At 46.6% G+C, this 14,964-nt stretch overlaps 1 protein-coding gene across 1 annotated transcript; it reads right to left on the bottom strand.

Moving 5' to 3' along the window:
* Positions 1-597: 597 nt before the first annotated feature.
* PRDM13 (PR/SET domain 13) lies at positions 598-13,252 on the bottom strand (the record flags this gene model as incomplete). The annotated part of the gene is made up of 4 exons (XM_081942464.1): positions 598-2,138; positions 10,390-10,510; positions 10,635-10,766; positions 13,109-13,252. The coding sequence occupies 4 exons, from the start codon at positions 13,250-13,252 to the stop codon at positions 598-600; spliced, it is 1,938 nt and encodes a 645-aa protein (XP_081798590.1).
* Between the last annotated feature and the right edge of the window lie 1,712 nt (positions 13,253-14,964).

Here is a 14,964-nt window from a genome sequence, read left to right as displayed (position 1 = left end):
AATCAGTCCACAGCTCAGTAGGATTTTTTAAGGCTATAACCTAAGTGAAATTTGCTTGCAAAGACAACCTGAATCTCTTGGCACTATCATCAGTTGATAAAGCACGGCTATTGGCACAACACACTGAATCACAAACTCACCTATCAGATTTTTTTAGCAGAGCTTGTTCTGCAATCCCAACCCACTTACTGATCAATCCTGCAAAGAATTTAGAAAATCGGGTTCCATCTTGAAAACAAAACCTCTGAAGTCCCTGGTCCTTCAGAAGTTTTGGTCAGCTCTGCAAACTTTTTGTCATTATCCACTTTTGGCTGAGGCTGACTGAAGCCCCACCGGCAGGGGAAGTACCGGGAAAAGCAGATGCCCACCTGGTATTTCTTAAGGGCAGAGCTTAGTAAAGCCCTGAATTTAAAGAGCTGGGCGAACAACTTCCCCTTTTTCTAGTCCTGATTGAATGGGGCATTATATTCAGCAGCGCCTCCGAGCAAGAGGACGGAAGCAGAGAGTTCATTCCGAGGAGGCTAGCAGCTTTGGTCACCCCCGTGTGGCGTCCCACCCGCCCTCCACCCACCGTCCCGGCCCCGGTTCGGTTTATTTTTATTGCTGCTCTTTGGCCCGGCAGCCCCCGCCGCTGCTGCCGGTGTCCTGATCGCTCTGATCGTCCGTGAAGCAGACGTCGACGTCGCTCTCGTTGTCCGTCTTTGGCTCCTGGAGCTCCTCAGCGCCGCCCTTGGGCAAGCTCTGGCCCGGGTGCCGGGACTTGACGTGCCTTTCCAGGTCTCGGCGCCTGACTAGGACCTTGCCGCAGAACTCACAGCGATAGGGGGTGTTGCCTTCGGCGTGCAGGCGGATGTGCTTGTTGAGGTTGCTGGGGTCGCCAAAAGGCCGCAGGCAGACCTTGCACTTGAGCGGCTTGTAGCCGGTGTGAGTCCGCATGTGGATCTTCAGGCCGTACTTGCGCGAGTAGAGCTTGCCGCAGTACAGGCACAGGTGGCCCGTCTTGGGTTTGCCGCCGGCGGGGCCCGCGGCCGCAGCGGCCGGCAAGCTCTCCAAGCGGCCGCGGCTCTTCTCGGCCGCCGCGATCTCCGAGAACTGGTGCGTGTGCAGAGCCACCTCGCGGTCGACGCCGGCTAACGAGCCCAGCTCGGCCGGATGGAGGCCCGCCGCGGCGGCCCCGCCGAAATAGGGCGCCGTCTCCGGGTACTTGAGGAAGTTGCCGAAGTGGAGGTTGAGCGGGTAGCAGGGGGCGCTGTAGAGCAGCTCGCCGTTGTAGACGGCGAAGGAAGGCAGGAGAGGCGGGAGCGGGCAGTCCCCGGAGGGCGAGTAGGGCGCCAGGCCTTCGAAGGGCGGCAAGGCGGCGAAGCGCTCCAAGTGGAGCCCGGCGCCGCCCGCCAAGCGCGGGTAGCGACCGGAGGGGGGAGAAAGGTTGGCCGAGAAGCCGCGCTCCACGTGCTTGAAGGCGGAGTTTTCCTCGAAGGGCGCCAGGAAGGGGAAGCCCCGGACGGCGCCGGAATAAGCCAGCCCCGCTGCGGAAGAAGAAGAGGGAGGCGGGCCGGGCGGCGGGTGGCATTTGGTGTGTGGAGGCGGAGGCGGGTGGCGGGAGCCGCCGGCTTGGCCGCACACGCGGCCGGGCTTAAGGCTCCCCAAAGCCTTGCTGAAGCCGCCGCCTTTACCCTCTTCCCGAAAAGCGCCCGAGTCTTCTTTCGCCAGGCCGGTGGGCTTGAAGGCCGACCTCACTCCGGGATAGAAAGACAAGCCGTTGCTGCCTCCGGAGGTGCTGCCCAGCAGACCCCAAAACTGTCCCGGGCCCCGTCCCGAGCCCACGCTCATATCCAAGGCTCGCTCCTGCTCGGCCTTGGCGCCTTTGCGCCCGCTGCCGCCCGCTTTGGCTAAGGACGGCGAGCCGGTCGATTCCCGCTTGACGGCGTCTCGGAAAGCGGCCGGGCAAGGGGGCCTCGGAGGCGGCGCGGCAGCTGGTTTCAGAGCCGTACCGAGGAGATCTCCGGGCCGGTGGTGGTCCGGTGCTCCTGCGAAGCCGCGGCCGTGGTTCAGCACGCAGTGGAAGTGGACGTGGGCCTTGAGGCTGTTGGGGTACTTGTAGGTCCGCCAGCAGTACCAGCAAATGTAGCGCTCCTCGCCTAGCAAGGAAAAACAAACCGGGAGAGCGGTTACCACCAGCCGAAATGGACCAAGCGCAACTTGACAAAAGATTTAAGGATTTGAAGATGGGATGGGGAGGGAAGCGATAGGGGGCGGTTGGGGGAAATCTGTTGAAGGAGAGGCCGGTGTAACTGCTGTCCACTAGTAGTTGCCTAATTTGTAGTTCCCCAATTAGTTGTTCCTTTGGGCTCCCACTTGCATGAGTCCAAATAATTTCCCAACAATTTCTGAATTGCCATGCCTTGGTTCACACTGTACTGATGTATTACTTTAGTCTCCATTAGGTTGATAAACAGGGTTATTGGGGGGGGGGGGGGAGTTGCCTTAAAGCACGTTTGCTAGCAGAGTAGAGTAAGTATCAACCTGTAGTAGTTCTGGATATTGCAGATGATTCTTTTCTCCTTTTCCCATTATAAAATGAGAGCAATTTCTATAAAGTCCAACCTGACATATTTTATGACTTCTCCGTTTCTTATTTCTAAGCAATTATCACACTTTAATTTTGAAATATTTTAATTAATATACCTCTGCAGTTTCTAGAGACACAAGTTCAATACATTATGGTTAGTCTCACAGTCAGCCAGATGTTTAGACTAGATTTTTAATCCACCTATTGATTCTTTTCCAAAAACTTGGGATAAACAGCTGTTGTTTACATATATAATATATAATGATTATTCGCTATTGTTTCTAAACCTTAAGTTAATAGGGCTTGATTTTAATTGATTTATTTTAAGACTGCCTCTTTTTTTAACACTGAAGGTCAAGAGTAAACTTTTATGTTGGTTCTACAGTTTAAAAAAATATTATTATACTAGAAATTGAAAAGACAACACAAAGGAGCGTTGCCCGGTTTGATCAAATTTAGAGTAATTCTGAAGGTAAAAGAATTAATATATGCATGAATCATTTAATGATTATGGCATACATCACTCATCTCTAGAAGGAAAAGCACTGAACCAACTTTTTTTTGGCAAGGTTTGGTGTCCTCCAAATCCTGTTTGTCAGTTTCAAAAGAGACCCTATTCATATTGCAACTCTAATATTTTGGAAGATTCTGTATGCTCATTGATAATTCCCCTTAATTATTTTATTAAAACTCCTAGCCCTGCTCTGATCTATTTATAGATTTCAGCATCTCACATCATTAATGATGTACTACCTTATCTGGTTTAACATGAAGCACTCAATCTGTCTGGCATACAAAAATCTGAACTGACCAGCCCAAGCCATAGTACAAGTTCTGGAAGATGCAGGCACATAATGTGCAGCTATTGGAGAAGCCAGATCGCTTTCCTCTTATCTAAAAGCCATCTTCCCCTGGATTACAACTGCAGAATTAAGTTCTTGTCCTGAATACCTTTGGTATCTGATTAACTGGGCAGACAAGGATGTCATAATCAGCTATCTTGAATTTAAGTTGAGTCAGTAATAAAATACAAAATCTTTTATAAAATAAATAATCCTATTTAAGTAATATCTCTTGCCTTTTGCCAAAATGAGTTTGCCTCTCTGCATATGTTAATTAGTTCTTATGCATATCAGGTATACTGCTGACTCTATATAATTGCAACTTTTAGATTTTATGGACAATTTTTGAATATTGTTTGATAGGTTATTCTTTGTAAATGCCACTTCCTTCTAATTTTACTCCTCTTCATTTCTTCTCCCTACTCTTTATGAACAACAACAACCACTAGCAGAGCTACAGATAGACAAATTGTATCTTGTTACAAAGTGAGATGCCTGAATTATCCCTCTTCACCTATTCTGGAAAGGCTAATGATGTCTTTTTCAATATCAGGGGTTTCCATAGCCACATCTTCCAATGACGCATATGTTATCTTTGGCAACAAGAGCTTTCTGTGTCTAGCCAGGATAAGTAGGCAATATTTACACAAACAAATACATGAAATCCTATGTTTAAAATGTTAACATTCATAAAACAACAGCAAAACTCTTCAACCTCCCAAGTCATTCTGTTGTGCTTTATCATAGCCATTCTTGGACAAAGACCCTTTATAGACAGATTATATAGATTATTATTCATAAAATTAGTGAGGAAATAGTTGGATTTTTATTAAAGGAAAAAAAAAACAATTTGTGTGCTAATTGATTCATCAATGCAATACATGTATCTCTTATCTTCCAACACATATTTGTAATGCTCAGTTACTTTCCACATTTCATCCCCCATCACTTTTCTTCACAAATTGCCCTTATCCAAATCAAGGATGCATGTATACATATAACGGATTGAATTATATATTTGTTGCCCCTTAGACGTGCCAAGGAATATTTTTATATTCTTTGCAAGTTTTGGCTTGCTTCAGGCATCCCATGAAAATATATTTTGTGTGAGCCAACTTATGCCACCGAAAATCAGTTCATCTTTTAAGGTCTCATTCTTCATAAGAAACCATGCGTTTAACCAGTGATACTATGCCTGTTATTAATTTGTCTGATGTCAAATACTACGTTTCCTTACTCAGAAATACAGCTTAGTAAATACAAGCAGGCCTGTCATGCTTAAGACTGCAGCCTTAAAAGAACCTTGTCCCTGCTTCTTTTAGTCCAAACGGTGGATTGCATGATCCCTCAATCACTTGTGTAATTTTTATCTCAATTTTCTTCCCAGAAAATAAGTATAGAGGGCAGTGCAATGATCAAAGCAATTTACAAGTCTTTGGGAATCTGAATCAGGCTGCAACAGTCAATCCACATCTGACTTCGTTGAGAAAAAGTGGAAAGACTGGATAATACGTATGAATCTCACTTGCGGGAACCTTTCTCAGTTGAGGACTTTTCTCCTTTGCGGGCGGGGGGGTGGGGTGGAGGGCAAGAAGTGACAGCGGAGCGAGAGCAGTAAAGCTGGAGAAGAAGGCGAGCGCTGCAGCGAGGCTGCTTATGGACACGAAGAGGCGGCCAGCACCAGCAGCTGCCGCCTTCACGCTCGGGTCCGGCAGCCCATCTGTTGACGCGGACAGAATAGGTAGCGTATGTCAGGGAACGGACTCGGGGAACAAAGGGCAATCTAACGCTCATGAACCCCTCGTTACCAGGCAAGACAATGGCCTAGATGGATGAGGCATAAGGAATCGGCTGATTTAAAAGGCAATGGCCTTCGGGCTCCCTTCCTGAAATATTCAGCTTGTCCCGAAGTGGGTGAAAGCAACTTGGATTCAGGTCGGGTGGTTTATGGGTGGAGAGGAAAAAGGAAATTGTGCCGGAGTGCTGGACAGCGATATTAAATCTGGTTAACCAGCAGCACCCATTAAGTTCAGAGAAAGTGAGGACGTCGACAAAATATATGTGACTTTTTAGCCCGGGTATCAACTGGTGTGGGGGAGACCTCACTAAAGTAAATTTCGGATTTGAAGAGAAGACCTTAAACATCATCATTTGATAGGGAACTGAAAAGCTATTTGTCAAACGGCAGGGGGGGGAAAAGATCCGGAAGGGGCTGCAAAACCTCTTTAAGTCAAAGTATAACACGAATTAAAAACTACTGTGTTACATTGGTCACCCAAGAATAAACATTCCCACCAACGTGGGGACACAACTTTTTTCAGACCATAGGCTTATGTTGGGAGAAAGGGGGTGAATAGACATGGAAGTCTATTCCTAGACTTCTATTCTAGACTTCTAAGGAATATTTCTAAAAGGAAGCGCTGGGTGAAATACCAAATCTCACAAATAAACGAATAGTTGTATTTCTATAATAGCTGGGTGGTTTTGCGCTGGGAAAAATGAGGCAAACTATATTTTCCAGTTCTTCTTCAGTTATTTAAGCCCATAAAGAACTTAGTTAATAACAAATAAATTATGTCACTGTCTAAATTAGTGGCTACCTACATCCATTTGAATCTGTTTTTAAAGGGGGAGATGGGCCTTCGTTCTAGTTTCCCAATGGTTTAAAAAAAACTTGGAGAGATTGCCTCCCTTCTGCTGGAAAACATAGAACTTTGTTCATTTATTTAATCAATCAGTCGATTGATTTATATGACCCCCCCTCATCTCGCAAACGGGATCTGGGGGGTGAGGGGTGAAAAAACAAAACTTAAAAACTTTAAAGCCAGCAAAACAACGCGCTTTTTTTTTGAAGGCCAAGAGAAACTGTTTTAATGTATTGATTGGAGTGTATATTTCCGAGCAAGGGAACCTCCAACGCCCAGTTTGCAGGCGGCAAAGGCTCTCCTTCACTCTACCTAAGCACTAAACTGGTGCAAACATAGTTCACATTTTCTGCCAGGATCCCTTACACGGCTTCTGTCAACTTGTCTAATGAAGAGTTCTCCAAAACTCGAAAGCTTGCATCTACTTTATAAAACATCTGGGCTTTAATGAAGTGTTGCTTCCGTAAATTGGGCTTTCTTTCTCTTGCTTGCTGACTCGACTGGCCAGCGAAGCTAAGTATGGGCTGTTCTTAACAGCTTTGGGTTTTCAATCTGAATTGAAGAGAGTCCCAGTCCAACACATTGTAAGGAATTCAAACACTTAAAATTAAGTTTGTTGGAGTCTTGGTGGGATAGCAGCCCAGTTATATTAAGGGACAAAGAAATTCTAATTGTCTTTTTGGAAAAAGACAATTTCTTTGTCCCTAAACATAACTGGGCTGCTATCCCACCAAGACCCCAACAAACTTAATTTTAAGTGTTTGAATTCCCTATTTCTCCCTCCCACTGGCCGTCTCCGGACTTTCCTCCCCAGCAGATCTTATTGGCTTCCTAATTCGCTTCTACGCGGCTCACCTTCGGAACGATAAGATGCGGGAGGGGGAAGAGGAGGAAAAGGAAGGGTCATAATCTCTTTAATATTCGAGTGCAAAATGTGTTTGCTCTCAATCCGACTTAGTTGTCCATGTACTTTGAAAGAGTAGGGAAGAAAACAGGTAACCTTCGCTGGGAATGGAAGACTACATACCAGAAATTGTGACCGACCTATAAATTTCAAGTAGCAACGATTTGGAAATAGTAGCAAGCCTAATCAGAAAGTTTCTTGGTTCCTCCACACGCACAGATAGAAACACACACGCTTTCGGTCTGCTCCTAAGAATCTGCACCCGCTGAATGGAGCGGTTCCAACACTTCTACTCGGCAAGCCCGCCGTCTTTCCAAGCCGTTTGCTTTGCCTCGTCTCCCTCTCGACACGTTTTATATGCGAAGGGACTTTTCCCCCCAAGGGCTAGATGAGAATCTCTTCGAGTGAAAAAAAATCGCTCCCCGCTGCCTTTGAAGGTTTCCTGAGGTCATTTAAAGCGAGGTGCAGCCGAGTTTGGCGTTTCAGATTTGCAGCATCCAGAAGCAAGGATGGAAGTTGAGAAATGGGCTCAGTAAATAAATGAAGAGTAACTGGGGAGTGAATCTCACTCCTTGCCAAGGGTTTTGCTGCCCTGCAGCACATTCACTGAGAACCAGACCTCTTTGGTTCTAATTGGATTAACTCTACATAAAAACTCTAGAGAAGGCTCAGTTCCCGGGGAGGTTGTGGGTAGCTCTGGGCAACAGCAGGAACCTCATTGCGAAGTACGGGTGATTAAAAGAACATTTAGAAAGGCTCTTGTATTATTAGTTGTAATGTTTACAATGGCCTAGATCAGAATTCGCTTAATGAAGCCAAGATCTAATCACCATCTCAGTGTGAGAGTGGTCCAAGAAAAGAATTGCACTGAGAGAAGAGTGGGGTCCTTAACTGATTGTCTGATTGCAGAGCAGCTCAGGTACCACTTACTTTCATACCCAGCTGGCAAAGGCAATTATAACTGTGGAGTTCTGGTCCAAGGGACCACCAAGGGGCTCAAGAGGAGCCTGCTGCCCATTCCCAATGGCTTAACAGTAGAAAGCAAGACAGAAATCCCTCTCCTCCTCCTCCCTCTTCAAAAGAGTAGAACACTTTAATCAGAATAATGGACAGTGCAACTATGATGATGGCTCTAATGAGACTTTCTCCCAGGAAGAGGGAGGAGGATAGCCAGCTTAAGAAAAACGTGCAAGGTTGGACAAGATGGTTTATTTGCAGTAACTGGAAGACCTTGATTGAGATTTTAAAAAGCTAGGAAGGGTGAGACCTAGTTTGTATTGAGAAGGGAGACTGCTAGGAAATCCCAGGACTCTAAACTAGACTATGAAGTTAGTGAAAGCTTTACGCTCCCTGTATGATTGCCGAGAAAACCACCTGCTATTGGCTTGATTACTCTCCAGTCAATCCAATCCTAGAATAAAGTGTTGAGGACTTTGTCATAAAATTGCTGTAACCAACCGTGATGAATTACCCAAAGGAAAAATGTGTCCCCAGTGTTACAAAGCTTAGGAAAAAATAATAACGAAGCAATAATGTCTCTTAAGAGAGGACGTAGAAAGTCTTTTAACAATGGCTGATTGAGAACATCAAAATATAATGTGCTAGAATAGCTTCTGTACAAGAAAGTATGCACTACAATCCTGTATATGTAAATCAGATATTTGTTTCCATAACAATTTAGAACTGTAGCCTGTCTGAAGTGTATTTTCGATTCTTTCAACTCAGAAGTGGAATTTGCATCCAAGTTTGAAAATGCTAGACGGAAACTTTGGAAAGCAATCCCTGACATCAGGAGTGGAGTCTTCAGTGGAAACTTTTGCAATTCTAGAACATTGACTGGGAGCATGTAAATTATAACACAGGACTTCTAGACAGGACAGCGGAATCTTACCAGATTGGGGCTTGCCTATAGATTAAATAAATAAATAAATTCCAGAAGGGTGGAATGGGCAGTTGTGGACTTAGCAAAGCATTACAGGGCCTTTTTTTCACACCACTGAGACTTTGTTCCAACCATTTCTTGTCATTTTGAAACAAGGAATATAGAGGAAACCCTACAATAGGCTTAAAAAAGAGTTCAGGGAAATAAAAGCTCCAAGCCCCTCCCCCAACCACAAGAAACTTGTCTCCGCCCCTTTGGTTTCATTGCCCCACCTACTGCAGCTCTCAGGTCCGTCCGCCCCCCCCCCTCCCCAGAAAGCTAAGATTGGTTTCTAATCATCAAATGTGGCTCACGTCCTCCTTAGTTCTGTGCCGCTTCTCTGTAGGAGCCGGTGACTGGGGGGCGGGGAGCGGGGCTGCCTCCAAAAGGCAAAGAAAACTTTCTAGCGCCCATTTTAAGCAATAACATGGAGGTCCGTTTTATTTCGCCATCCTCTCTTTTACCCACTTACAGTACTTTTCCTCCCTTTCTTCCTTGCAGATCAACCTAAATCTGCCAGTTGCCGTTTTTACACTGGTAATTTGGAGTCCAAGACCTTCTTTAGCCCCGAGGGATCCTTTTTTCGGAATAAGACCGAGCAGGACTCTGCAGCAGGGCTTTGCACGGAAATTCCTTGGTATCAAGAAATCCCACCACTGTAGGATGGCTCTGTAGGATTTACTGCCAAATAAAGGGCCTCTAGGCTTCGTGTTTAAAACCTAAAAATATTGCACATGAGGGCTTATTAACTGTTCACCCACCTTTCAAGGACCTTGGCTTGCTATCCCAAAGGTGTTATTTTTTTCAAGAGGCAACTGGACTTTCTGGTTTTTCTTTGAAGACGTTTCGCTTCTCATCCACAAATCTGACCTGACCAGTCAGCGCTAAAGAAGCTTCTTGGATGAGAAGCGAAATGTCTTTAAAGAAAAACCAGAAAGTCCAGTTGCCTCTTGGGGGAAAAAACATCTTTGGGACCACCATGAACTGGATGGTCTCCATAGAGAATATGGAGAATATAGAGAATATAGAGAATATGGAGAATCTCCATAGACCAGCAGCGACGGAGCTTGTCTTCTCCTGGTTCTACGAGGTAAACTGTGAGGAGTTTAGGAGGCTTCACAGCTTCTATCGTCTCCTATCGTCTATCGTCTCCTTTGCATCCTTAGCAGTAGCGATGAACACGTGGCGCGGTAAACGGTAAAACACTGTCGTTTCCCGAGGCTGCGCCCGAGTAGCAACTGTGCCCGCCCTTGCAGGAAATCCAGATCCGCAATTGGGGGGAGGGGGTAATCCCAGTGGGCTCAATAGGGTTGAATTCCTCCAAATTAAAGACCTCTAGGACTTTAAAATTAGGTGGGACGGAAGTGCCTATGTAGTCTACCACATTATTCTACCTACGTGAAAGTTAGTCGCAAGATATCCAGGGACTGGAAGCAATCAGAGTCGGCACCGCTTCCCGGCAGTGCCCAACTCTGCCCGAGCCGAGATGCTCGCTCGCAGGAGCCTACCTTTCTCGTCGTGGGTCGGAGTCGCCGAGGCCGGGATATCAAACCACTCAGCCAAAGGGTTGGAATACCACACAGTCAGCTCCTCACCCGGCTGGACGTCTCGCAATGCCCGGTAGAAAATCTAAGGAGAAACGAGAAACTGAGACCCTCAGCGGCTCAGAGGGGCAAGCCTTGCCACCTCCAGACCCGGACGGTGCCCCTATCCGCCTCTCCAGTTCACCGGGAGCAAGCTAGGAGGCCAGTACCTGTCCCCCCGGCAAATCTGCCACCGCTTCCAGAGTCTGCTCTTGCGCGTGTCGGGCAGCCCGGATTAAACCGATCCATTCTACGGCCGAGGCTCCGGCTTCGTCCACCAGCTCCCCTCTCACCATCCTCACCTGGAAAACAGGGAAAGACGGTCAGTTGTAAAATCAGAGGCTTGGCAACTGGCTTGTGCTGCCTCGCAGGACGCGCGTTCGAAAACCGGCATTCCAATCACTGGACGGGATCTAATGACTTTTCTGGATGCTAGGAAGGATTCCTGCTGTTTGCAAAGGAAAGGGACCTATCGATGGGCTGAGCTCCTTAGCCAACTGCTGCAGCCAGGAGACGATTGCCAGTAACCCCAGGAGTCTCCACTCCGAAGTAAATTCCGTCGGGGCTTAGGGTCGGGTCAATGTGTAGAAAATCGCATCCTTGAAGGAGCAAACATCGGCCACCTACAGCCACTGCTGCAAACCAGAATCTGGTTTAGGCGATTGAGTGCGACGAATGTGTGCGTGTGTGTAATGGATATTGGATTTAGAGCGCAGAACTGGGAAACGCCTATGTACTCGGTTGTAAATGTGGATTGTCTTTGAAAGGAGTAGTGCCTTTGGAAGAGAAGTCTAATGCTTTTTTCGGTTTTCCTTTATTTCTGCTAAAAGGTCCTCCGAATGGGCTTGCCTAGGCACCCTGGGAGAAAGCAAGGGCAGCCAGATCCACTTGAATTGAAGGGCTGGTGTTCAGGTGATATAGCTACTACTGTGGCCATAAATGATCTTTCCTCGAAGTTAAGTCCTTCTGAATTTAGTTAGCCTTACTTCCAAGAATTGAGGCTTCAAACTGGGTTATGAGCTCTATTTTCTCACAGCAGGCAGAAAGTGACAGCTCTCCCTCGTGTTGCTTCAGAAAAATTCCCCTGGCAAGTGAAAAAACAGAGGGGGGGTTGGGGGGACGGGACACCCAGCCCTTCCTTTTCCTTTCACTTTCTCTGCCCTGACTCTACTGCCACGTCTTGAAATGTTTAGTGGCAGCCACCTTTCAAAATGCTCTATCAATATTTTCCACCCACCCAGGCAAATCTCTGCACCATCTCCTCAATCCCCTTCAGTGCAATTAATTAATGAATAATCTAGTCAGACTTGTTCGGGAAGAGGAACGATGGGTGATTCGGTTTAGTCACCAAAATCTCTCTTGTATTTCATAAACTGCTTGAACATGGTGGGGGGGGGAGTGGGAATGAGGAGCTACCTCGTTTGAAAGGCTGCGCAATAAACATCATTCTTACAAAGGCATGCTAAAGGGAGCAATTGAGGGAGCCAGATGAGAAATAAATTTGAAGAGTCTGGCAGGGCGTTTAAAAACAATTAAAGACTATTCAGAATCCAAGAGGAGGGGGACGAAGACTTGTGACAGATCGCTGCACTTGGGGATCAAGTTGCCTCCTCTTAGATTCATCTGGAGAAAGTCTCAAATCCCTAAAACCATTTCTATTCTGGAAGCCATTTATAGGTTTGGGATGCATACATATTATTAATGTCCCATAGACCTGTATTTTGGAAATCGTCCGGATTCGTTTTGCTAATAAATATTTCACCAGTATCAAAATTGTCCGATTATTATCATAACTTAGCATTTAAAAAAGCAAATGGAATATGTCAGCAAGGGCTTGGAATGTGCAGCTGGCATCTCTCCAGCATGGCCCAAAGCCCCACGACAAAAGGAGCCTAGTTATTCTTTGCATCATACCTGACCTTGGCAAAAGCATGTGAAAAATTAAGTGATTCTATGAATCCACAGCTTGCAAACTTTCTCTCTCTCTCTCTCTGTACCTGTGAACGCCTGTGCTACGACTGTGGGAATAGTATCTAGAATAAGACAACCGGTGCTTCATTAAACTGTCGTTGCTCCAAGACGGCTGATTTTGCTTTAACAAGCTACCCGTCCACACTTCTGACAGTCTCTCCTATCTAGGCTAAGACCGGGCGAAATTGTGTTGCTGCCACTTTCACCCCATTCCGACGACTATCACGGCACCTCTTGACCATTTAATGACATCTTAATCATGAATCCCACCTTTAGGTTATTTGGGAAGAGACCTCAAGAGGAGGGGGAACTTATTCTGAGGGTCAAAAGCCATTCGGGATGGAGAAGGAACTGTAATGCGTGCCAATAAATGTGTGTGTGCTTGTGTGTATGGGACAGGTTAAAATAGCAAACAGCAAAGCCAGGTCTCTCCTTAAATCTAAACATCCGAATGGCGTCAGAAAGAGTGGGTACCCATCCCCAGAAACCTCAGAGACTCAAACCCTTCCCTGCCCTTTTCCTTACACGGGCAGGAGGAGGGAAGAAAAATTGGGTTTCTCACGCGCTCCCCCCCCCCCTTCATCCCAAGGGATCTGCTTCCCCTTCCGCCCTTTTCCCGTCTGGGCGTACGGGTCTCCCCCCTGTGCTTTCCGCCCAGGTGTGGGAGCAATACCTTTTTCTTGGGTCCCGGCTCCCTGCGATCGGACAGGTACTTGCCCAGTTTGAAGGTGCCGGGCACAGGACCCAGGCGCAGGCCAGCCGGGATGCTGCTCTCCGCGGTGATGCCGAGGGCTGGCGGGGGCCGGCTGCTTAGCATTGCTGCCTCTGGGCAAGGACCGCGGCGCTGGGAGAGCTGGTCCCACTCTGGACGCACTTGTGAGTGAGCGAGAGCAGCGGCGGGGGTTGAGCCGCCCTGGTGTTCTCTCCGCCCGCAGAGTGACGCGGCCGGGGGTGCGCGCCGCCTTTTCAATTGCTACACGGCGACGGGCTCTCCCCTTGGCACGACGGTGCTCCAGGGCGCCCGGTTGGGGCGGCGAGAGAAGTTGAGCGCTCGGAGCAGCTGCCGAGTTCCATGCGACAGGGTCACATGGCGCTTTTCCCGACCCCCTTTCCTCCTCCCCCTCCCTCACTCCGCAGCGCATAATCAAGGGCTCTTTTTTTTTTTTTGAATGGGGCAGCCAACAATGGCCCAGGCGACCTTCCCATTCCTAAAAATCCAATTTGTCAAGGGCAAAGAAAAGACGCTGGTGAATCAAAGGTCTGGAGGGACCATTAATCCTCAGCATGGGGGATTGTCCCCGAGACAGTTACGATATTTTAAGTGACAAATCCACTGTATAATTTCTCCATAAATTTTACTTCCTCTGATTGTTCCCCGACAAACCAGTTTTGGAAAAGAAGGGAGTATTTTAAGTCTACTTGGCTGAGCCTTTTGTAAACCAGGGGACTTCAAAGATTTTTAATTCTTCCTTCTTTGCGGGATTGTAAAGGCGATTAAACAAAGAGTGGTTGGGGTGGGGGGGGGGGAAATGTTTGGAGGCCTTGTTAACTTCTATTGATTCCTGGCGTGTGCCATACAGAAATTGGGCAGGTACTTGATGGGAAAACACCAGAAAATGCTTACACTTTTAAAACGGAAAGAGCAACGCAGCTATATGGCCAACTTCGTGGCTCCGTTAAAGGCCAGAATTCTGCTTAGAGACCGGCTTCGTTCCTTAAGTCTCCGTTTCTTCTGGACTCACCTGTCCGAGAGCCAGGGTTCCTCCTCGTTTCTTAGAAGCGTTTAAAAACCTGGTAGAAATAGTTTTATCTTAATTTAAGGAGCTCGCATTGGAACTCAGATAAGGAAGAGAAAGTATAACAAGACCCAAGATTATGAAAATCGTTTCTCCTTTGGCCTGCATTGCCCATACCTCGATTCAGGCAGCACAGAATAATTTTCTTCTTCTTCTAAGTGTGTTATTCTGTTTATTTAGAACAATAAGTCGAAAAGCTACAAATCTGGTTCTTTAAGTAACAAAACCAGAGGATCTGGCAAATTTTTCTTATTTAAGAAATTTGCACAAAGACAGCCACATACAAGACCTAGAGAGTCATGGGATGGAGAAAAATAATACAAGATAACTAGATAGTGAGAAAGCAGATAGGTAGATGATAGCTGGAGATAGTTGGACAAACAGACAGACAGAGATAGATGGAGATAGATAGATAGATGATAGATAGATAGATAGATAGATAGATAGATAGATAGATAGATAGATAGATAGATAGATAGATAGATAGATAGATAGATGATGGATGGATAGATGGAGATAGATAGATAGACAGATAGATAGATAGACAGACAGACAGACAGACAGACAGACAGACAGACAGACAGACAGACAGACATCTGTATATTGAACAGCCATACAATATTTCACAGGACTGTAGAGAGGTTGCCCTCATTTCAATTCAATTTATTTTCAAGTCAGGACTGTTGAAATAACTGCATCTTTCTCGGAATATAATCTTATTACGGTAATCCTA

Source organism: Natrix helvetica, assembly GCF_964273705.1.
Source record: "Natrix helvetica genome assembly, chromosome: 2".
NCBI classification, from domain to species: Eukaryota; Metazoa; Chordata; class Lepidosauria; order Squamata; family Natricidae; genus Natrix; species Natrix helvetica.
This window is presented reverse-complemented; position numbering and strand designations above follow the sequence as displayed.